Source organism: Ursus americanus, chromosome X, assembly GCF_024610735.1.
Source record: "Ursus americanus isolate L20-20 chromosome X, mUrsAme1.1.p, whole genome shotgun sequence".
In the NCBI taxonomy this organism is placed as follows: domain Eukaryota; kingdom Metazoa; phylum Chordata; class Mammalia; order Carnivora; family Ursidae; genus Ursus; species Ursus americanus.
In genome coordinates this window covers 14,882,324-14,904,910 of record NC_142164.1, presented here as the reverse complement: position 1 = coordinate 14,904,910, position 22,587 = coordinate 14,882,324, and the positions used below count along the sequence as shown (strand labels likewise).

The following is a 22,587-nucleotide window of genomic DNA, read 5'->3' as shown; positions in this document are numbered from 1 at the left end:
AGGGGAGGGGCAGAGGCAGAGGGAGAAGCAGACTCCCCACTGACCAGGGAGCCGGATGTGGGCTCGATCCCAGGACCCTGGGAGCATGACCTGAGCCAAAGGCAGACACTTAACCAACTGAGCCACCCAGGTGCCCCTATAACCCCAATTTTTAAAATATATTTTTCTTTTTTTAACCAAGAGAAAGTAGACAGAGGCATGTTGGTCAATGTTAACTGTCCATACACACATAGAGACACTGTAATCTCTGAGCTCAATATCCAGAGAAAGGAGGAAACTGGAATTCTAGGCACTACTGCACAGGGGTCCCGCATCGTCCAGCTTCCAGCAGAGCTAGGGGAGCAGAAGGGTTTCCTTTTCTCCCACAGAGCACGGTGGTGGTGTTGATTCCAGAAAGTTTGTGTTGAGACAGGAAGGGATAAAAATGAATTTGAAACAGAAAGGGTAGAGATTCTTTCCCCACTGTATTCTGCTCAAGGCATTTCCCCCCCAAAATAAGTTGAGAACCATGGTATAGAGGGAGAGAAAAGAGACTTGAAAAGACTGGGTGAATGAGCACAAGAGGAGGGAAAGGAAAAAAAAAAAGACTGGAACTTGCTGTCAAGGACTGGAGAAAATTTAAAAAGGAAAGTTGGAATCTATCAGCGTTGCATGACAGCTTCTCCTTCCTCCTTCTCTCCTCCTTCCCCTCATCCTCTTCTTCACCTCCTTCACCTTCGGCCTCCTCCCCTTCGTCAATATCTTCCAGTCCTCCTTCTTCATCATCCTCTTCTTCTTCCCCTCCTTCATCATCCATATCGGGAACCAAGTAGTGCGGTCACAGATTGGGCCAAATATCATCTTTGATGACCTCGCTGGTTCATCTGCACCTGCAGGTCTACAGGTTACAGGAAGGTATGAAGGTTGCTTTTGGACCCTGGATCATGACATGAGCTGAAACCAAGAGTCAGACACTTAACCAACTAAGCCACCCAGATGCCCCTACCAAATATTTTAAAGGGGCATGCTGTTTTCCCCCTTATAAACCAACTCACAAATGGTCCAAGTGTATGTGCACGTGCGTGTGTGCGTGTGCGTGTGCGTCTGTCTGTCTATTGTTTGTAAAAAACATCGAGAAGAAAACACTTGGGTGTCATCGTCATTGTATGGTAAGTATTGCAAGGAAAGGTGTTTACCTCTGATTTTTCTTTTTTTTTTAGAATTATGATCAAGTTCACTGTGCCTTTTGGGACCTCGAGGGTAACAGTAAGTATTTTTCTTGGCAAGCTTTGTCTTCGGCTCTCAATGAGCCTTTGCCCCAACCATTTTCCTGGTTGGCAATTGGATGAGAGGAAGCCGTACTGTCTTACCAGACCCTACAGAGAACTCTGACTGACGAAGATACAAATATGAGTTTTACATCTAGTTAGGGCATGGGAGGTTTTTTTTAAAAAAAAGCTTTTCTTTTTGATAAGAGACTTATTTGGGGGATCAGAAAAATCATACAACTCGGGAATAAGGGAATTTGGAAGAGCCAGTGCAGAGTAGTCTTGAGCTGTTTGAAGCAAGTTGAGAAATGAACACCTGGCTCTTCATCTGCGTTTTCCCATGGAGATTTGCAACATCGACTACCTTCTTCCTGTTTTCCCTCATCTCTTCTAGACTGACTGTGTGACCTTGGGGAGTCCATTTATTCTCTTGGGGACCCAATCTTTTTATCTTTTCATTGAGGGGATAAGACTTCCTGGTTGGTCTCAAGGGCCCTTCCTGCTTGGCTAGGTATAAGTCTTTGGGGACAGTAAGAGAAGGGGTTGGGGATGGGGATTGCGGGTTCCTCTCAGGTTTCCCTTCTCCATTGAAATCTCCAGGGATATTGCCAAATCTCAAAAGTGTTCCCACCCAGAATCCATTTTCCTAGGAATGCCAGGAGTGGCTATGTGCCCCTCTGCCTGGGAAAATTTCCCTTTTCGGTGTCCTTGAAATTCTGGGAGAAAAAGGAAATTCTCCTCCCATTTGACTCCCCAGGATGTGGGAGTTCCTGGGACTACTACTCCTTCCCTACAACAGAGATAGCACATCCTTTCCTGGCCCTCTCCAAGTCTCCCAGGATAAGATTCCTGTAAAGTGATGGGCTTTGTCGCTGACAGCCTCAATAAATTGATCCAGTGGCCAGACTCCTCCCAGGTCACCCTTTGCCCCCACCCTCTGTCCATGGATCCAGAACCTCTGGAATTTATGGAGTTATCCTGGATGGACACATTTTGACATTTTGATAACCTCCCTGGTCTAGTGTCACCCTGGAGGTTCTACTCTAGATCCGGTCTAGTACCTGAGGTCTACAGTTACAGGAAGCTATGAAGGTTGGTTTAGGAACCCTGAATAAACTCAGGAGTGAGAAACTAGGCAAGCGTCAAGTAAACCAGAGGCTTTCATTGGCTCTAAGGAGTGACAGACAGACCACGATCTGGCTTGAACTGGTTGTTTCAGATGTTTACTCCAGCGCCACCAAGCAGGCCCAAATGTCAGCCTAGATTCCATAGCTCATGTCCTTCAGAAAGTTCTAGATCTACCTGTTTCCTATTTGTGTTACTTAAGAAAACAGTCCTTACTCTGTCATCCCAGCACGGTGGCAGGACTGTGGTTCATGATTAGAGTCTGTCCTAATCTGTAGAAGTTCCTTGCGGGAACAGGAAGTGAGAGCCCAAGAAGGTAGGCCATGCGCGAAGTCCCCCAAAAGTCAATTTTGCCTATTAGACTGAATTTGATTTCAGTGTTCAGCTATACCTCTATCTTGCTCTCTTAACAAAGAATACTAATTATAACACATGCTTGGAAGGTGCCTATAATGTAAAGTTAAACATTTCTGAGAAAAACAAAATTGCTTTGAAATTCCCTTCTGTCTCCTGCAGATGGGCAAGGTGGATGGAATTCATCAGGCTGTAAAGTAAAGGAAACGAACGTAAATCACACAATCTGTCAGTGTGACCACCTCACCCATTTTGGGGTCTTAATGGTGAGTTGTCTCTTAATCACTCCTTGATAGAGTTGGGACAACTTCTATTGGATTACAGACCAGAAATACACGTGTGAACTGTGACGCAGAAGTGGCGTGCGAGTGGGAAAAAAGCCCCCTCTTTGTTCATCCAAAGTAGAGCAGATTGAAATAAATATTTCTTTTTCTCCTTATAAAAGTAATGCCTGCTCCTCGAAATTCAAACATTACAGAAAAGGCCCCTATAAGCCCCCTCCCAAGAGACCACTGCCTTTAACACCTTTATGTAAATTCTTTCACATTCTTTTCCTGTGTGTATATTAATATATGTTTTTGTTTTATGCAAACGGGATCAAATTATTCACGCTGTTTACCACTTGCTTTGCACTAACAATACAATGGGGCACCTTTCAGGCAAATACACATCCATCTACTTCAATTTTCCAAATACCTTTGTCGAATTCTCTCGTGTGGATTTAACACTGTGAATTTAACCAATCCCCTACACGCAGGCATTTTAGCTGTTACTGTTTTTCTTCATAATGAACAATGCTGTAATACACATTTTGATTCATTTCTCTTCTAACACTGGTGTAACTGTTTCTGTAGGATAAATTGATGGAAGCAGAATTGCTGGGTCAGAGGGTATGGTCATTAAATTTCTTAATTGTCAGATAGCAGTGTAGGAAAGATATATTTTTTAAAATTCTTGCAATACTTAACCAAACAAGACTCATCCCATCGATTCTCATATTCAGGCTTAGAGTTTCAGAGTTATCATTAGTTAACTCTTCCATCTCTTCAGTTCCCTGTGGCCCTCACCTAACATGGCAACTTGCTGACTTTTCCTTCAAAATGGCTCTCAAAGGGGCGTCTGGCTGGCTCAGTCGGAAGAACACCTACCTGACTCTAGATCTCGAGCTCAGGAGTTTGAGCCCCACATTGGGCACAGAGTTTACTTAAAAAAGAAAGAAAGAAAATGGCTCTCAAAGGTGTTCCTTCTTCTCTACCCCTCTCTGAGTCCTTTCTTAGTTCTCTTGAGTTACTTTATTATATATTCTATAAATTGTCATTCAGAGAATGTGTTGTGCACGAGTTGGTTCTCCTCCTCATGGTAAGCTGGGCACTGCTGATATTCTGAACCACATAATTCTTTGTCGAGGGGGACTGTTCTGTGTACGGCAGGGTGTTTGACAGCGTCCCTGGCCTCTCTGCCCACTAGACGCCTGGAGCCCCTTCCCCAGTCGTGACAACCAAAAATATCTCTAGACATTGCCGATGTCCCGGGGGGAGGGACGATATCGCTTCCAGTTGAGAACAACCAGGGTAGACCAGTGCCTTTTATGGTTCATGAATCTGTATAACGATCTGACGAGAGCTCTGGACCTTCTCCCCAGAACAATGCGCACATAGAGTCCAGTGATTTTGCATGCCATTTCAGGTCTTTTATGGCCCTCAGGTTAGGAAATTTGGGGAGTATGTGATCTCTAAGGTCCATTTTGTCTCTTAATTTTATGAAAGTTATTTAAGGTCTAAGGGACAGGAACATTTTTTTTTATTTTTTGGATGTTCTGTGTAGTGTTTTGGGACACTTAGTTCAAATAATGATTCACTTTGCATCCCAAATTCACATCTATTAGTTCGGTCATATTTTAAGTGTGGAACATGTTAATGACAATAAAGCCGAGGACTAAATGTTCTTGCAGTGCTGTTGATGGCTCTCTATGACCTGTACACAGTAAGTTGCACTAGGCATATTCACCAAACAATATACAGTCTTACTGTATATGCGTCCACATACTCTGGTTTTATAAGAACTATAGCAGAGATGTTACAGATCCCGAGAACCTCCTGTTAGTGAACCCTGGAAGCATTTTACCGGAAACTTGCTCTGGCAAACGTATAAAATACAACATATTGCATTTCCTAGGATTTATCCAGGTCTGCAATGGATGCAGTGAATGAACGGATATTAGTGCTGATAACATACATTGGATGTGGAATCTCCTCCATTTTCCTGGGAGTCGCAATAGTGACATACATAGCTTTTCAGTAAGTTGATGAAGTCTTTCTCTGAGTGGGTTTAATTTGGTTTGATGGATGCTGTTGTCATTGTAGCCACATTAATTTCATAAAACGTTCCTATTCATCACAATAGGAAGAGGTCAAATCCATTAGATTATGAAGTGGACAGATGAAAAAAAAACAACCAAGGCTCTTCTAAAAAAAGACAGAGAGAGAGAGAGAGATTGTAATTGGATTTTTAAAAAGCAAGAGGTTTGGGGTAGGGTACGATTTCTCTAATGGGTTACAAAACGCTAACCATAAAAGAAAAAAGTTGATAAATTGGACTTCATTGAAATTAAGAACTTCTTTCACCAAAAGACGCAATCAAGATAGTGAAAACCATAAATTGGGAGAAGATAGTTGCAATGCATTTATCTGACAAAGGACTTCTACCATATATATATATATATACACACACACATATATATCTATATATACACATAGAGAGAGAGAGTATGTATACTCTTACAAATGAAAAAGATAGACAATACAATTAAAAGTAGGCAAAGAGCTTGAAAGGGACCTCACAACAGAGGATATACATGCCTAACCCTAATCCTTACCCAAATGGCTAATAACCGTATGACAACGTTCTCAACATCATGACTCATCAGAGAAATGCTAATGAAAACCACAGTTATACTTCTGTGCACCTACCAGAATGGCTAAAATTAAAAATATCGACAAGAGCAAGTGCCAACAAGGGTGTGGAACAACTGGAATTCTTATACATTGCTGGTGGGAATGTAAAATGACACATACTTTAACAGATTCTTTGGCGATACCCACCCAAGATAAATACGTATCTAGCTGTTGATCCAGAAACTTCACTATTAGAGAGAAATGAGTGCATATGGTCACGGAAAGGTATATACAAGAGTATTCACAGCAGCTTCATTCATAGTGGCTCCAAATTGGAAACAACCCCAATGGACATTAACGGTTGACTGGATGAATAAATTGCGGTACACTCATAAAACGGAACGCCTCGCAGCAGTGAACAAGAATGGACTACCTCCGTATAACACAGAACATAGTATTTAAATCTCATAGGCATATTGTTGAACAAAAAGTAAGCCAGAGAAAGAGGACAGCATACTGCATGGTTCCATTTATACTAAGTTCTAAGTACAGACCAAACTAAGTCTGTGGGGCCAAAAGCTAGAATATTGGTTACTTCTACTGTGTGTGTATTGGGCAGGGGAGGGGTGGAGGTTACTGAATGGGAGAAAGAATGAAGGAGGCTCCTGAGATTTGAGATTAGGCCCTCTAGAGAAGATATGTGCAAATGATGTTTCTGATAAAAGGTTAGTATCCAAAATATATAAAGAACTGTGTTACCTGGCTGGCTCAGTCAGTGGAGCGTGCAACTCTTGATCTCAGGGTCATGAGTTCGAGCCCCACGTTGGGGGTAGAGATGACTTTAAAAAAATCAATAAACTTTAAAGAAGTGTACAATTAAACAGTTTAAAAAATAAATATTAAAAGTGATACAACACCCCCCCAAAAATCAATAATCCAATTAAAAATGGGCAAAAGACATAAGCAGACATTTCTCCAAAGAAGACATCCAGATAGCCAACAGACACATGAAAAGATGCTGGACGTCACTCGTCATCGGGGAACTGCAAATCAAAACTGCAGTGAGATATCACCTCACACCTGTCAGAAGGGCTAAAATCAACAAGAAGCAATAAGTAGATCCAGCCCTGAGTCTACTGAAGGAGTGATGACAGAATGGTGGTATCCAAGAAGCTCCTTCCTTCCTTCTCCCCAAAATACAAAAAGAAAAGGAAAAAGAAAAAAGGGTGCTGCTTAGCTCGGAGAGGCTATTATTATTCCTGGTAGTGAAGGTCACTGTATTTAGGATACTTTGACTCTAGCTGGAAAAAGGGTGGAGAGCTCAAAAAATCCAGTACATGTAAAGGTAAAATGAGCAAGTTAATTTTTTAAGGCTGTTTTTTTTTTAAAGATTTTATTTATTTGTCAGCGAGAGAGCGCGCACAAGCAGGGGGAGCAGCAGGCAGAGGGAGAAGCAGACTCCCCACTGAGCAGGGAGCCCGATGTGGGACTCAATCCCAGGACCCTGGGATCATGACCTGAGCCACGGGCAGATGCTTCACCGACTGGACCACCCAGGCGTCCCTGAGCAAGTTAATTTTAATAGGCACTCCTTTTCTAGGATTTTTTTAAAAAAGATTTATTTATTTATTTTAAAGAGAGAGAGAGAGTGTGTGTGTGAGTGGGGAGAGGGACGGAGGAAGAGAGAATCTCACGCAGACTCCCTGCGGAGTGCAGAGCCCGACGCGAAGCTCGATCTCGCGACCCCAAGATCACAAGCTCAGAAGCAATCCGCAGTTGACTGCTAAGCCTTAACCTACTGAGCCAGCCAGACGCCCCGAGGCACTTCTTTTGTCTTTTCCCTTAGGCAGATAAGGTGTGGCAATGCTCGGTTAAAACGAGAGATGTTACCGGGGTTCCTGGGTGGCTCAGTCGTTAAGCATCTGCCTTCGGCTCAGGGCGTGATCCTGGTGTTATGGGATCGAACCCCACATCAGGCTCCTCTGCTATGAGCCCGCTTCTTCCTCTCCCACTCTCCCTGCTTGTGTTCCCTCTCTCGCTGGCTGTCTCTATCTCTGTCGAATAAATAAATAAAATCTTTAAAAAAAAGAAAACCAGAAATGTTACCTAACCAAACGCTGTGCTGGTTTTTTTTTTTCAGCAAACTTCGAAAAGATCATCCTTCCAAAATCCTGATCAACCTGTGCACAGCACTGCTGATGTTAAACCTGACGTTCCTGGTCAATGCCTGGTCCTCGGCCTTTCAGGAAGTGGGGCTGTGTGTTACAGCTGCAGTGGCCCTTCATTACTTCCTGCTCGTCTCTCTGACTTGGATGGGCCTGGAGGGGGTCCACATGTACTTGTCTCTCGTCAGAGTCTTCAACATATACGTCCCCAATTATATCCTTAAATTCTGTCTCGTTGGCTGGGGTAAGGATATCTGCTTGTCCTTGATGCCTCTGTGTTAAGCCTGTGGGTATTTCTAATTCCGGCTTCATGAGACACATTATTCAGGACCAAATTCTGTTATTGTCATCAGTAAGAAGTTAAGGATTGCCTCCCTGGTGTTTGGGTGAGCCTCTGCTTTTCTCTCGGTAGTGTTCTATAAATTCGACTTTTAACCTCTATGGTGAGGCACTGGTCCACAAGTATTTCTTGAGCACCTGCTTGTGAACTGCACTAAATGCAGGACCTACTGTAATGAACCTGTCAGATTTTATCCTTCCTGCTACAGAAGTTACAAGCCCAGCACATACTTAGTGGTATAAACAGCCAGCACTTACATGTAAGTAAGGGCTGCTGGGTCAGACACGTCCTGATTCCCACCACGCCTCATGGCGGTCATCGGCACTGCTCCTGGATAGAAGAGGCCAGGAATGGAACCCAGCACGAAGCTTTCCTAATTTAAATGTTATTTCATTGGTTTGCTGTCCCGTATTTCTGACGTGGTCAGCCCAGCTTCTCCCCTGTCCCTTTACCTGTTCAAAACAGATCTTGAGTTCAGAGAATGTGTTGGAGACCCAGGAGACGTGTATGAAGTGGGACCATAGGATCCATGTGAGGACAGATTTGATCTTCCGCTGCCTTTGTAAAGACAATAGCTTCCCAATTAGCTACTCATCCTTTTAATGAGTTCATTAACATAGCACATGCTTTCACTGGATACACAGTCTGCGCTATTATCCATGCTAATGTGGGGAGCGGAGACAGCAAATACTAAGCAGAGCATAGTCTAAAATTGTTTTCGTCCACTTCGCAATCCATCAGAAGCGCGGGGCCCAAAGCAGTCAGTACACTCCCGGGCCTGGGGGCCCTCATCTCAAGTCAACTGGGACATTGAAAACCGTTGTGGAAGAGGCTTCATGAATAATCCCCAATGCAGATAACCCACATGTGTCTAACTGTGAAGGGGCTGGAAATAACGCTCTTGGTCCCCGCTTTCCTTCCCCTTTGTCATCTCTCATCCGCAGCTTCCTTCTCAGACCCCTCCTCCTTCACTCGCTCCTTAGGGGCGATGTTGCCCAGGGCTTGCCTCTGCTCTCTTGGGTCTCTTCTCGTTCCACACACACTTGCCAGGGTGCAAGGAGCGGCCGCAAAAGGCTGAGACTGGGTACTCGGAGGCCGGATAAACTTAGGGAGCGTCAAGGACATACTTGAGCCAAGGCCAAGCCCTGACTGGCTCAAGAGTGCAGATGCAACAAGCTGCTTTCAGATGGGGCTGATTGCTTCCAGAGCCGGCGAGAACCGAAGAGTTAGTGGAGGGCGCCAGCTCCCAAGTCCTTGTGCCACATACCATCGAAGAACGACATCAAAACAAAAGGGGACAGATGGCTGCCACACGAGTTGAGGGATTCCCTGTCGCCGAAGAGCTGGTTCTAAGCCGGAGCTGTGCACTCTTACACCCTGCAGCTCTGTGCCGAGGGGGCAGGGTGCAAAGCCCCACACGCCCCCCGAAACTGGGAGGGACGGGGAAACTGCCTCAGACAGCCTCCTGGAGGGGATGGAGGGGCGAGTAGGGGCCAGCCTCAGAGTACCTTGTCACAGCCCGCCGGCGCCCGAGGCACTCTGCCCAAGCTCGCATCAGCTGCTGGGCCAGCCTTTGCCTGCCCTGCCTCTGTGGATCCTTGCAAGGTCGCCAGGCAGCCACCGCAGAGCTGTCCTGCTATGGGGACACTCGGAGCATTTCAATATTAAACAAATGCAATCAACGGCAAGGAAAACAAACATTAGCATCTGTTTATGTTCCAAGTTCTGGCTTCCTAACGCCAAAGCAACCTGTTGAAAAGGTTTTACTCCTGTTTTTAAATCCCTGTCCCAGGTGGTAGATTGGTCCACATTCTTTTTTTTAATAACCAGTAGGGATCTTTTTGTTTATTAACCGATAATTTATTAATTTGTTAATTACCGAAGGGTGAACACAGCTTGGGAACCGCCTCACAACTTCCACTGTAAATGCGAGACCTCCCTCCATCCCTCTTTTCTGGCCTCCAACTGATTAAAAAGACTTTTTTCATTGAAGTCTAGTTGACACGCAATGTTACCTGAGTTCCAGTGTACAACACAGTGACTGGACAAGTCTATACGTTCTGCTGTGCTCCCCGCTTGTGTAGCTGACATCTGTCCCCACGCCGCGCTGTTACAATACCATTCTCGACATTCCCTATGCTGTGCCTTTCATCCTGGTGACTTATTCATTTCATAACTGGAAGCCTGCGTCTCCCACTCCCCTTCACCCGTGTTGCCCATCCCCCCATCCGCCTCCCCCTTGGCAACCTTTAGTTTGTTCTTTGTATTTATAGGACTGTCCCCCCCCTTTTTTTCAAGTTATTTTTATAAATATCTACATCGTGCTAGGCACTGTGCTAAGTGTGTGATATACCGATCAAATGTTCTGCGAGAAACAGGACCGTGGAGGATTTTTCAAGATGCTTGACACTCTGGGATTTAGAACAGCCTTGCAAAGCATCTTACGAAACCCTGAAAATGTGTGCAGGTGTAATGCTCTTCGTTTAGGAGAAATGCATTGTTAGAAATAAAGAAATCATTTAAGTTTTGCAAATGTACATGAAATTGAATTTTTAAAATCCTGTGTCTGCACTCCCATCACGTTTGATCACTTTGACTGAACTGATTGCTTTATCTAGCTGAATTGACTGGTCATTAACTGGTCGATCTAGTCAAAGTGTCAAACTAGTAGCGAGTGTGGAAACGGTCCCCTTGTCCGAAAGCACTGAAGGCTGCAGCTTGATTGCCTCTGCCCTTCCTCCAAGGGGACCTAGACAAAAAGATCCTGGGAACTAAGGGGCTCTATTGAAAAGGAGAAAAAAATTGGCAGCCCGTCATCTGGGAAGAAATGCTTGATGTGAACCTGTATTCCCATGAACTAGATACTTCTATCGCCAAGTTGATTTTTTGGCACTTGAGCTATTTTTAATAACCAGTGGGCGTTGTATTGGAGCCTTTGGCATGCTGTTTAGTTTAGCAGATTGGAGCACTCCTAGAAATGTTTAACTTGGAAAAATTCACAAACATTTTGCAAACAATGGTATTTTGATGCCCGCACATCTGTGGCTCATTTAAACAGTGTCATGGTGTATCAGGGCACACAGTCAATGATCAGGACTTCTCCCACTTCCTAATGAGATGTCTTTGGCTTGCTTCTCCCCTCTAGGAATTCCAGGGATCATGGTGGCCGTCACACTCAGTGTGAAAAAAGATCTGTATGGAACTCTGAGCTCAACGACTCCATTGTAAGTACCAGCATCTCTTCTTCTCAGGTGGTGATGCTCTCGGCCATCAGGGGCTGGGGGCTAGGGGGTGGTCCTGACCTGCGGCTTGGTCTTGATGCTGGCTCAGGGGGGCACTCAGCCTTAGACTTTTTTGGCTTAGTCCGGGTGCACTCATATAACAGTTAAGGGCCTGGGCTCAGTGGGACCTCGGGCAACTTACTTTACCTCTTCCATTGCCTCCACTGGAAAATGGGGACAGTAATGTTTGCTGTCAATGTAGTGTGCAAATTAAAATGACATCACGTATGGAAAGTGCTCAGCATGTGGCCTGTTCCACATGTTCTACCTAACGGGCAGCGATTAGGATTAGAAAGCTCGAGGAACCCAGAAAGAGCTGTAGTGAGCGCTGTAAGGAAATACGGAGCCGGTTGGAAGACATTCTCCACCATCAACAACGGTCTCCCCTGAAAGATTCCACTGCCTTCCTCTGTAAATTGTCTCAGCTTTGTTGTCCTTTTGTTTTCTTCTCTTCTTTTTCTCTTCTCTTCTTTTTGTTCTTTTTTTTAATGCTTTATTTTTTTTAAGATTTTATTTATTTATTTATTTATTTGACAGAGAGAGAGAGCCAGCCGGCGAGAGAGGGAACACAGGCAGGGGGAGTGGGAGAGGAAGAAGCAGGCTCCCAGGGGAGGAGCCTGATGTGGGACTCGATCCCAGGACCCCAGGATCACGCCCTGAGCCAAAGGCAGACGCTTAACAACTGCGCCCCCCAGGCACCCCTCTTCTTTTTGTTCTTTTTAAATTTTTTTATTTTATTTTTATTTGAGTCCAGTGGACGCACAATGTTACATTAGCTGCAGGTGTACAACTTAGTGTTGATGTATAAACCCGTCTCTGCGGTTCTCATCCACAGCCACAAAGGAGTCACTATTTACCTCTCCAGAACCTTCTTTTACAGGTGCATAGCTAGTTACCATGTAGTCCTTTGGACAGCGTGCTTTCCTTTCATGCTTCTGATTGTTTTTTACTTACTCAGATCCATTCTCTTTATTGTTGCCTCTCAAGCTGGGGGGTTTTTTTTTTTGTTTTTGTTTTTTTGTGTTTTTTTTTTTTACTACAAATTTCCTCTCCCTCTTTAAATGTAGGAGGTCTCGCCCTCCAGACTCCTCCGTCTTTTGTGTTGAAATGATGGTTTCTGGAGGGTCGAAATTATATTGTTCTTTCCAGCAGGTGCTTTCTAATTACGTAATTTCTGGTTCTCCTTTTTTTCTCTCCCTTTTCTCTTCCCTTCCTTCTCATCTCCTCCATCCTTGCTCCTCGCCTGTTCTGTGGCTTAAAGGGCCCCCAGTGTCTATTGGTGATTCTTCTTCAAAAGATCAAAAGCAAAAGCAAAACCAGAACAAAACCAACTCCACTCCTCCTGAAAAGAGCCCTTTCATACGTGAATTGGTTAGTAAGAGGCAGAGTGCTCTAAGAGCTTTTTTTTTTTATAATTATATTTTGAAGAAGTAATACACGCACGTGGTACAAAATTCAAACGCACAAAAGGGTAGAGGATGAAAAGTAAGCCCCGCTCCCAACCCCCAGCTGCACCGTCTCTCTTCCTTGATGTAATCTTATTACCGGCAATCAGATCTGTCGAGAGATTCTCTTGTACGCTCTGTTATCCAAATGGTAGATATACACTGTTTGGTACTTAACGATATGTCTTAGAGATGATTCTGTCTCCAAACATATAGAACTGCCCCTTTTAAAATGTCTTCTATAGCCTCCTTTAAGGCTGAACATGATATTCAGGGAACCCTACGTCTCAGACTTTCTTAGGGAAATTCAATGCTTTTTTCCCCTCACTCCTCTCAGCGTGCGCGCAAACACACACAAACTCACACACGTGCAAGTATCCACGCCAACACGAACAATCTGATGGCAAGGGATTTTCCTGGTTCTGGAAACGAAGTCTCAGCTAAGTTGACACACAGTTAAATTAGGAAGCTTGGCCGTGTTCAAAACTCAGAGGTAATGCCTCTGGTAATGGGAAATGTTATTAGATGAGGTATCTGTTCATAGGAATCATCACGTATTTCTTCTTTCATTGAAACGGTAGAGCCATGAGGAGTCCAGTGGCCAGGGTTGCCTTTTGTCGTTCAAACCCGAGGCTGCGGAGGGAGGTTTAAAATAGACATCATTTAAAGGAGCAAGGATAGTTGAAAGAGAAAAAAAAATAAAAATAAAAAAAATAAAATAAAATAAAATATACATCATTAACGCTGATGATCTCTTCATTGTTTGATACAGCATTCAGGAAAGCCAGTCGTTGCTCATGTCCTTTTACTGTGATATTTATCGTGCAAAGCAGAACTCATCCTGCAAACAAAACTCAGGTGGAAAGTGGCGGGGCGGGGTGGGGGGAGAGCCGCTTTGGAGGAAAATACCTCATTAATTTTTCTGCTGTTGAGGAACAGAATAGCCTCCTAGGGAATTGGACTGAGAAGTGTCTGCATAGCCTCTAGGGTTTCCGGCACTGGAAAGAACCCCAGACTGGGGCTCAGGAGACTGGGGTTCGAGCCCCGCTCTGCCCCCAGTGAGTGTGAGTGAACTCTTGTCAAGGCAGTGCCTCTCTCGAGGTGCAGACGCTTTCGGGTGAACTAAAACTGACCCGGTGATCTTCAAAATCTCACTGAAAAATACACGTTTGTGTTTCTCTACCTCACAATGGCCTTCTCTTCTCCGTCTCTTTCAGTTGTTGGATTAAAGATGATTCTACCTTTTACACCTCAGTTGTGGCTTATTTTTGCCTCATATTTCTAATGAACCTCTCCATGTTCTGCACTGTGCTCGTTCAACTGAACTCCATGAACTCCCAAAGCCGGAAGACTCGGCGGAAGACGATCCTGCGTGACCTCAAAGGCACAACGAGCCTGACGTTCTTACTGGGCCTCACCTGGGGGTTTGCCTTTTTTGCCTGGGGACCTGTGAGGATCTTGTTCTTATATCTCTTTGCCATTTTCAACACGTTGCAAGGTAACTTCTGCTTCTTTGTACTTCCTGTGGCTAGCCAGACCTCCGCCAAAAGTTTTGCTGCTTTGGAAAATAATCTCACCTTTTGGGGATTGAGAGGAGGAAAAGATACTCCAAGAGGCTTCTGCTATCAATAAATTGACGGGCAGCCATTGGAAACATGACCCAGATGTTAGGACTTCATTAAACGAGCTCACTCTAACTTGGGGATATAGAGAAAAGCCCGGAGAGCTAACTCAACTCCGGCTAGTTGACAATGTTTATGTCGAACCCCGGCTGGTGATCCTTTCTACAATATTCAGCACATCACCACATCGTGCTCGTAAGTGTACAGATTCACACTCGTGTTGACATTCTGAAGTGCGCAATCCCATCGAACACAATAATCGCCGGACAGTAGACACATAAAACTCTTGACCCCCTAGACTCTGGCTACACCGGAGATCCAAATATTGTGGGAAGGAGCCAGGCTAGGAAATTAGAGAGTTGTAAAGGCACGAAGAGGCCAAGGTTCTAGTCTTGGTTTTTGCTCCACACCGACCTTGGAAAAGTCACCATCACTGGTTGAATTAGACGAGCTCATGTCTCTATAGCTCTTTCATTTCATCGCCTTTTTCTGGTAAGAAAGAAGAGTCCTATGGTCAAAGAAGTTGAGGAAATGCAGCCAACTATATTCCCCCATTCTTAAAATGGCACCATATTTATTACCATGGTAAAAACTCTGAGAAATTCTGCTGGGGGGAAAAAAAACACCTTTAAAAATTTGTTTTAACCTAGCATTTAAAAAACCTCAGAGCACCTTGTCGTGGGTTATTCACCCCTGCAGAATCTTGGGAAATATGAATTGGTATATAGTTATTCTATGCCAGGCATTTGCAGGGTGTTGCAGGGAGATGGGGGAACAATCTAGAATGAGGCACAATTTTTGCTCTCATGTCTTTCAATTCAAGAAACCATCTCATTTTAGAGCAATGGAGTGTATCAGCTGAAATTTCTGTCCCACCAGATCCTTCCAAGCATGTTCTTCTTTTTTTTTTTTTAAAGATTTTATTTATTCATTTGACAGAGAAAGAAACAGCCAGTGAGAGAGGGAACACAAGCCGGGGGAGTGGGAGAGGAAGAAGCAGGCTCCCAGTGGAGGAGCCTGACGTGGGGCTCAATCCCAGGACCCTGGGATCATGCCCTGAGCCGAAGGCAGACGCCCAACGACTGAGCCACCCAGGCGCCCCCCAAGCATGTTCTGATTAGAACGTAAAAAGACATGAAGTGCTCGGGTGTAGAGGGTATGCAGGAGTGGATTAGGAATCAGATGCCTGGGCCTATTTCTTCCTCAGCAGTAAGTCCACTCACTAATTCAGAGGAGAAACACACTGACCCTATGGAAAGAGGGGCTAACGGGGAAGCTGACGAAAGGACCAGAAAGCAAGGTGGTTTAGAGCTTACGAAGGGAGGAGGGTGTTTTTAAAGCAGCAAGTGTTCCATTCCTGTGGTGGAAAGGGAAAGTAGTTTCTAAGCAGAAAGCCTCCACGGCTTAGAAGCAGAATCCAGCTGGGGAATCTCCTGAGGACGGAGCCCAAAGTCCCACAGATCCAGCATCGACAGAGCCAAGCTGTCTCTGTCTGTCAGATACGCTTTATGTCAACCAAGCACCAAGCGTTTCTAGTTCTCCTCGTCCTGCCTTACAAGATAGAATGTGCCAGCTTCCAGAGAGGGGGTTTGCAGAGCCCTGAGTTTCAAACTCAAATTACACACACACGCACACACACACACACACACACGCACACACACCCGTGCGCATGCATGCGCACTCAGAGCAAGAATGCAATGAAACAAGTGAACAAATTAGCCATTTAAAAGACAGATGGCAAGTTTGCAATTCTGGCTGAAGGGGGTTGCCCTGTGGTCAGGTATGAAAAAAATGCCACGCATCATGGGCCATTTCCGAAGGAGGGATGCACAAATAAAAATGCAGGTGACAAAAACCTGACATCTTCCCTCATGCCTATGTTCTAGTGAGTAAGCAGATCAATCTGTTATTGGAAAGAAAAGGGAAGGCTGACAGGCAGAGAGGGAGAGCTGGCAGGCAGCTCATTGGAATTCACATAATAACCTTTAAGTCTGAGAACAAACTCAACTCCATGCAGGAAATCAGAGCGGTAATAATAGGTGCTTGTTGTCCCTGTTGCGTCTTGTCCCTGCTGAAGCTGGAGGAGTTCTACAGGCTCGGGGACGGGGCTTTGCGGGCACCAGGCTGCCGCACTGCCTTGCGGGTGGCCGCAGCTCGATTCATCAGCACCGGTGTTGGGTTCCAGGGAGATAAAGCCCTCAGGGGAGTGAGTGAGACCCGTCATTCCATTCCGTTTAGCCTCCAGATTGCTGCCTCCCACCTGGAATCGGAGAGTCTCAGGGCTGGGGCTGGGGACCCGAGATCTTCCCAATCCAACTTCCCGGTGACTGACAGAAAGTCACATGCCTCTACCTGAAACTTTCCAGAGACAGAGAGCTCACCGTTCCATAAAGCAGAGCGTTCAATTTCTCTCGTTTTCTAATAGAAGTATATCTGACATTGAACATGGTGTAAATTTAAGGGGTACGACGTGTCAATTATATGATTGTATCATAGGCATTGTGCCATCAGCGTCATTTTTATAGATGTCATCTAGGATATAATCATGACTTCGCAAATCCTAGCTGTGATGTGTCACCACGTGGTGGTTCTGTGGCTTCCTCCCATTGCTCCTGCTTCTAACCTAGCCAGCACACAGAACAAGCCTAATTTGTCCTCTCGATGCCAGCCCTATAGCTACCATCTCTCTCCATCCTGTGCTCCCACTCCAAGTCTTCTCTGTTCTCGAATACTTCCATTTGTCATCATCGTTTCAAAACGAAGCCTCCCGAACTGAATATGGTGCTGGTAGGAGAAAGGGCCGAACTGGGGCAGGGTGGCAGGAGACTCTTATCCACCTCAACCAACATTCTTGACTCCCACTAAGGCCCTAGCTGAAGCGAGCTTTGGGGACATTTACTTTTGACTCGTGCTCAACTTGCAGTGAGTTAAGGCCACTCCGACCCATTACTAATCATTTACTTCAGCACGACTGGTCAGTGAGGAGGCAAGCTGAACCTTGTAGAGAGAACAAAGGGTTGCAAACTGCTCTTGGGCCGAAAGAAAGATTATGAGGCCCAAGAAGATAATATGAAGGTTGCGGAAAACTATGAGAGTTTGTGTATCAAGTGCCTTGGAGTTCAAGTCAACAAGTATCTGTTGGGCTGCCACACAGAGTACTGGAGGCAAAGGGAGAAGTGATATGAGGATGGAAAGACGTCACAGCTGGGAGGAGAGATGGGCAACACATGAAGACTGTGGAGCTCAGAAGTGGGAGAGACGCATTTCAGTTTGAGGCCCCTGGAAAGGTTTTGTGAATGGGAGTTATTTCTGCCAATTCCACCCCCAAACTTTAGGAGATCCAATTGGCCCTCCAGAGCATTTGTCATCAGGAAAATCTCAAGTCCTACTTTTTTCTCCCAAGGAAATATTTTAAAAGATTTATTTATTTACTTATTTGAGAGAGAGAGAGATGAGCTGGGAGCCTGATGCAGGACTCGATCCCAGGATTCTGGGATCATGACCTGAGCCAAAGGCAGATGCTTAACCGACTTAGCCACCCAGGCATCCCCTCGAGGAAATAGTTTAGAGGGTGGGGATGAGAAATGGCCGGTGCTGCTGGTGAATACCCTCAGCCCCTCTCTATCCCACTTTTGGGGCAAAATTGGGGCAGGCAGTGGAAAACGAGGGCACCAAATTTATGGTTTCCACACAGTGTAATTGTGACAAAGAGCACATGTATTAGTTATTTATTGCTGTGTAACAAATTACTCCTAAAGTTTAGCAGCCTAAAGCAACAGCACTTATTATCGTACCTAGTTACTAAGGGTTGGGAATTCAGGAGCAGCTTAGTGGGGTGGTTCTGGCTCAGGGACTCATTCCTTTTTATTTATTTATTTATTTATTTATTTATTTATTTATTTATTTATTTAAAGATTTTATTTATTAATTTGACAGACAGACAGCCAGTTAGAGAGGGAACACAAGCAGGGGGAGTGGGAGAGGAAGAAGCAGGCTCCTAGCGGAGGAGCCCGATGTGGGGCTCGATCCCAGAACGCCGGGATCACGCCCTGAGCTGAAGGCAGACGCTTAACGACTGCGCCACCCAGGTGCTCCAATTCCTTTTTTTTTTTAAAGTGGGCTCCAGCATGGATCTCACGACCCTGAGATCAAGAGTTGGGCGCTTAACCAACTGAGGCACCGAGGTGCCCCTGGCTCAGGGACTCTTGGGAAGTTGCAGTCAAGCTGTCGGCCAAGCTGTAGTCATGTGGATACTTGGCTGGCTCTGGTGAATCTGTTTCCAGGAAGCCTCACTCACATGGCTGGGGACTGGAAGCCTCACTTCCTCACCATGTGGGCCTCTCCACGGGGCTACAGGGTGTCCTCAAGCTATAACACTTGGATTCCTTTCGAGGAAGTAATGAGAGCTAGAGAGAAGCCACAATGTCTGTTATAAGCTATTCTTGGAAGTGACATGACATCACTTCTGCCATATTCTATTGATACAGTATGGGAAGAGATGATGCAAGGATACAAATGCCAGGATGTAGGGATCATTGAGAGCCATCCTGCAGGCTGACTACCATTGCAGGAATGCTCTCTCAAGCTCTAGGATAGACAGCATCCCCGGTGGTAAACTGTGGTTGATATGAAGTCTTGATACAGACCTTCTTACCATCACTGCCTTTGAGAGGGAAGCTAGAAAGATGAGCTCAGAAAGCCATAATGGGGGGCGCCTGGGTGGCACAGCGGTTAAGTGTCTGCCTTCGGCTCAGGGCGTGATCCCGGCGTTGCGGGATCGAGCGCCACATCGGGCTCCTCCCCTGGGAGCCTGCTTCTTCCTCTCCCACTCCCCCTGCTTGTGTTCCCTCTCTCGCTGGCTGTCTCTCTCTCTGTCAAATTAATAAATAAAATAAATTTAAAAATGAATAAAAAGAAAAGAAAAGAAAGCCATAATGGCCCTGGGATTCCTTAGGAGGAATGTCTGTGGTGGTAAGAGTAGATCTGGGTCTGGGCGTTGGTGACCACTGGCGAAAGAAGCTGACACAGATTGCCCTTCTTCTTTCGACTTAGGATTCCTCATTTTCGTGTTTTACTGCTTGATGAAGGAGAGTGTGCGGGAGCAGTGGCGGATACACCTCTGTTGTGGGTGGTTACGACTGGATAACTCTTCCGGTAAGATGGCAGTTTGGGTAAGGTTTTGAATTTTACAGGTTTCGCACAACTGATCTGATTAACTTGCCCCATGACTTGAGTTCACAGAGCATCGGCATCAAAATGGAGGCTGTTTCCATGTCGTGCAAACGATTTGTACTTTCATGCTGGGATGAATGAAGACAAATGAAGGATGTGACTTGGGCCACATTTTAACTTAGTGAAGCTTCTCTTTTGGCCCGGATTCTTAGATTGCTTGTCCTCACTGTCACCTCAATCTCAACTCAATTAAGAAGAATGTTGATTGAGTGCCCTCCTGTGTTTCAGGCCCTGGGATTGAGTGGGCCTGTAGCCAACAGCAGGTTGAGTGGATGTGGGAAGCAAGGAGAGATAGTGGAGGTGGGGAGAAGCCTAGCTGGATGGAGCGATGGTCCACCCTCTACAGTGGGAGATGTGGTAGACCCCGAGGTTGCCTCTGAGAATATCTCCAGTCCAGGCAAATTGATTTTCTATGTATCAAAGTCTCTTCCATCCAATTCAGACAGCTTCTCTCAGCTTCAATGCAAAGCCCAGTCTGTTTCTTTTAGGGAAGGCAAGTGCTTGAACTTGATGATTTTGTAAGTAGCACAGAGATCTCCTTCCCTTAGGCTGGGCCTGTCAGTAACCCACTGGTCCCTGTGTCAGGCTCTAAGGAAAGCAGGCATCCTTGGTACGTGAATTAGCTCTGCCTTTACACGATATACTATACACGTGACAGTATCGATTCACTTCTCACAACTTCCTAGAGAGGCTGACTCCTTGAGTACCTGGAACAGATGCTCTGTGCATTGGGCTTTATATTTTTAACAGGATTATTGAGGTACGATTTACACATCATGCAATTCGCCCGTGTTAAGTGTAGAATTTGATGCGTTTTATGGTTTTAACTTTTCTGGTGTCATTTCAGATGGGGACAGCAGGTGTGGGCTACATGTTGGGTATAAACAAGAGAGACTGAAGAAAACCTTCCAGGAGAAATTGTTGACACCGTCCCTCAAGTCAACTGCCACGAGTTCTACCCTCAAATCTTTAGGCTCTGGACAATGCACTCTTTCAGAAATCAGCTTCCCAAATGGTGAGAGAAACCTAGGCTGTCTACCCTTACATTCCAGAAATATTGACTCAACGGAGGCCACATGCGTGGCCTTGGGAGATGCTTCCCCCTCACGACTAAAAGCATGTGTGCACGTATATGAGGGCTCATTCCTGGCTGAGAAAGTGCGCATAGAAGCACCTAGTGAACTTAGTACGTGCAAACCTGGTGGGTTATTCGACTAAGGCAGCAGGGAAGAGACTAGAGGTCAAAACAAATTCACGTGTAATTCAAAGCAATGGTCAGAGACTGTGAAAGCCGGAAGGAACCCTAGACAATGTCTCGAGTGATCCCCTCATTTTCCAGATGAGGAACCTTAAGGAGGGAAAGGAAAATGTCTTATGGACACTCACTCACTCTCAGCAGCAGAACTGGGGCCGGAACTCGGGTGTCCTGGCTCGCAGGCTAGCACACATCCCATGCCACCAAGAACACCCACTGAGCTGCACGACACCCTTAGTTGCTCAACTTTCTCTGTACCTACAGGAATTGGAAAGGAATATGTAAGGAAAGGATTGATCTTTTTAGGATTTTATTTATTTACTTAAGAGAGAGAGAGACAGAGAGTGAGAGAGAGAGAGCACGAGTAGGGTGAGGGGCAGAGGGAGAGAGAAGCAGGCTCCCCACTGAGCAGGGAGCCCCACGTGGGGCTCGATCCCAGGACCCCGGGGTCATGACCTGAGCCGAAGGCAGACGCCTAACCGACTGAGCCACCCAGGCATCCCGGGAAAGGATTGATCTAATGGCCTGAAGTGAAGAGAAAGGCAAAGGGAACAAGAACTTAGGAACTCAAGCTGATGTTGTGATGCCCCCGTGTTGTGTACTCGCAGCTGGACAACGGTGCAGTGACTTTTGGTTGCCTTTCTTAAGGACCAAAGTCGATTCAAGTTCACACATACAGAACACCTTTGGCGGCCTGGCTGTAGTCATTCTCACACCTTCTCGGTGCAGGTGGTGGAACTGCCACTTGTAGTTTTCATTATGTTGACTCCACACAGCAGTTCTATTTCCAAGGTCTGCGGCCAATCTGGAATCAGCACGGTGGGTAAAAAAAAAAACAAATAAAGGCACCAAGGGGCACCTGGCTGGCTCTGTTGGTAAAGCATGTGACTGACTCTTGGTCTCGGGTTCATGAGTTCCAGCCTCATGTTGGGTGTAGAGATGACTTAAAAAATAAAAAATAATAATAAATAAAACCTTTAAAAAAAAATAAAGGCACCGAACTTGTAGTCAGAAGGCTTTGGTTCAATTCCTAGCTCTGTCACTAACTCTGTGACCTTGGGCACATCTCTCCCTACTCGGAGCTACATTCTCTCCACCTCGAGCATGAGGAGGCTAGGGTAGATGGGTAATCTCCAAAGTGCCTGCCAGCTTCTGGACTGTGTGGGGCAACACTGTTTCCCAGTTTGGGCTGGTTGACTAGTGTACAGTCTCAGTCTCCTTCTCTGAATTGGAAAGTTGGCACATATGGAAACACTCTACACCCACAGGTGTCCATTACTCTGGCCAGCTAACTTGCAGAGATGTTCTCATGCTTATATGGAGGCACAGGGGAGCCACAGCATATACTAGAGGGCAGGAGTTGTGGAAGCTGCTTAGTAAATAATAGTTGAGGCTGATAGGGAGATAGCATTTTTGCAAAAGGGTTCATTAATATTGGCTCTCCTGCTGTCCCTGGGGGATATTGTTTCATTAGCAAATATATAGCTCGAATATATGTGTCTTTCTTCAGGGGGAAGGTAGTCCCCCGCCCCTGTGCCTAGGATTTTAGGATTGTTTTTAATAGCATGCCCAGGATTTTAATGTTGTTGTACCAAGCAATAGATCAGGACAGCCAAGGGGCCTGAGT

The 22,587-nt window shown here is 45.5% G+C and overlaps 1 protein-coding gene across 1 annotated transcript in view; it reads left to right on the top strand.

Annotated features, from left to right (window-relative positions):
- ADGRG4 (adhesion G protein-coupled receptor G4) overlaps positions 1 to 22,587 on the top strand; it is a 122,825-nt gene that overhangs the window by 60,948 nt on the left and 39,290 nt on the right. The window contains 8 exon segments of the mRNA XM_087859705.1: positions 1,200 to 1,245; positions 2,889 to 2,992; positions 4,902 to 5,023; positions 7,761 to 8,029; positions 11,271 to 11,349; positions 14,069 to 14,349; positions 19,526 to 19,627; positions 20,553 to 20,720. Of these exon segments, the coding sequence (XP_087715831.1) occupies positions 1,200 to 1,245; positions 2,889 to 2,992; positions 4,902 to 5,023; positions 7,761 to 8,029; positions 11,271 to 11,349; positions 14,069 to 14,349; positions 19,526 to 19,627; positions 20,553 to 20,720 (1,171 nt within the window).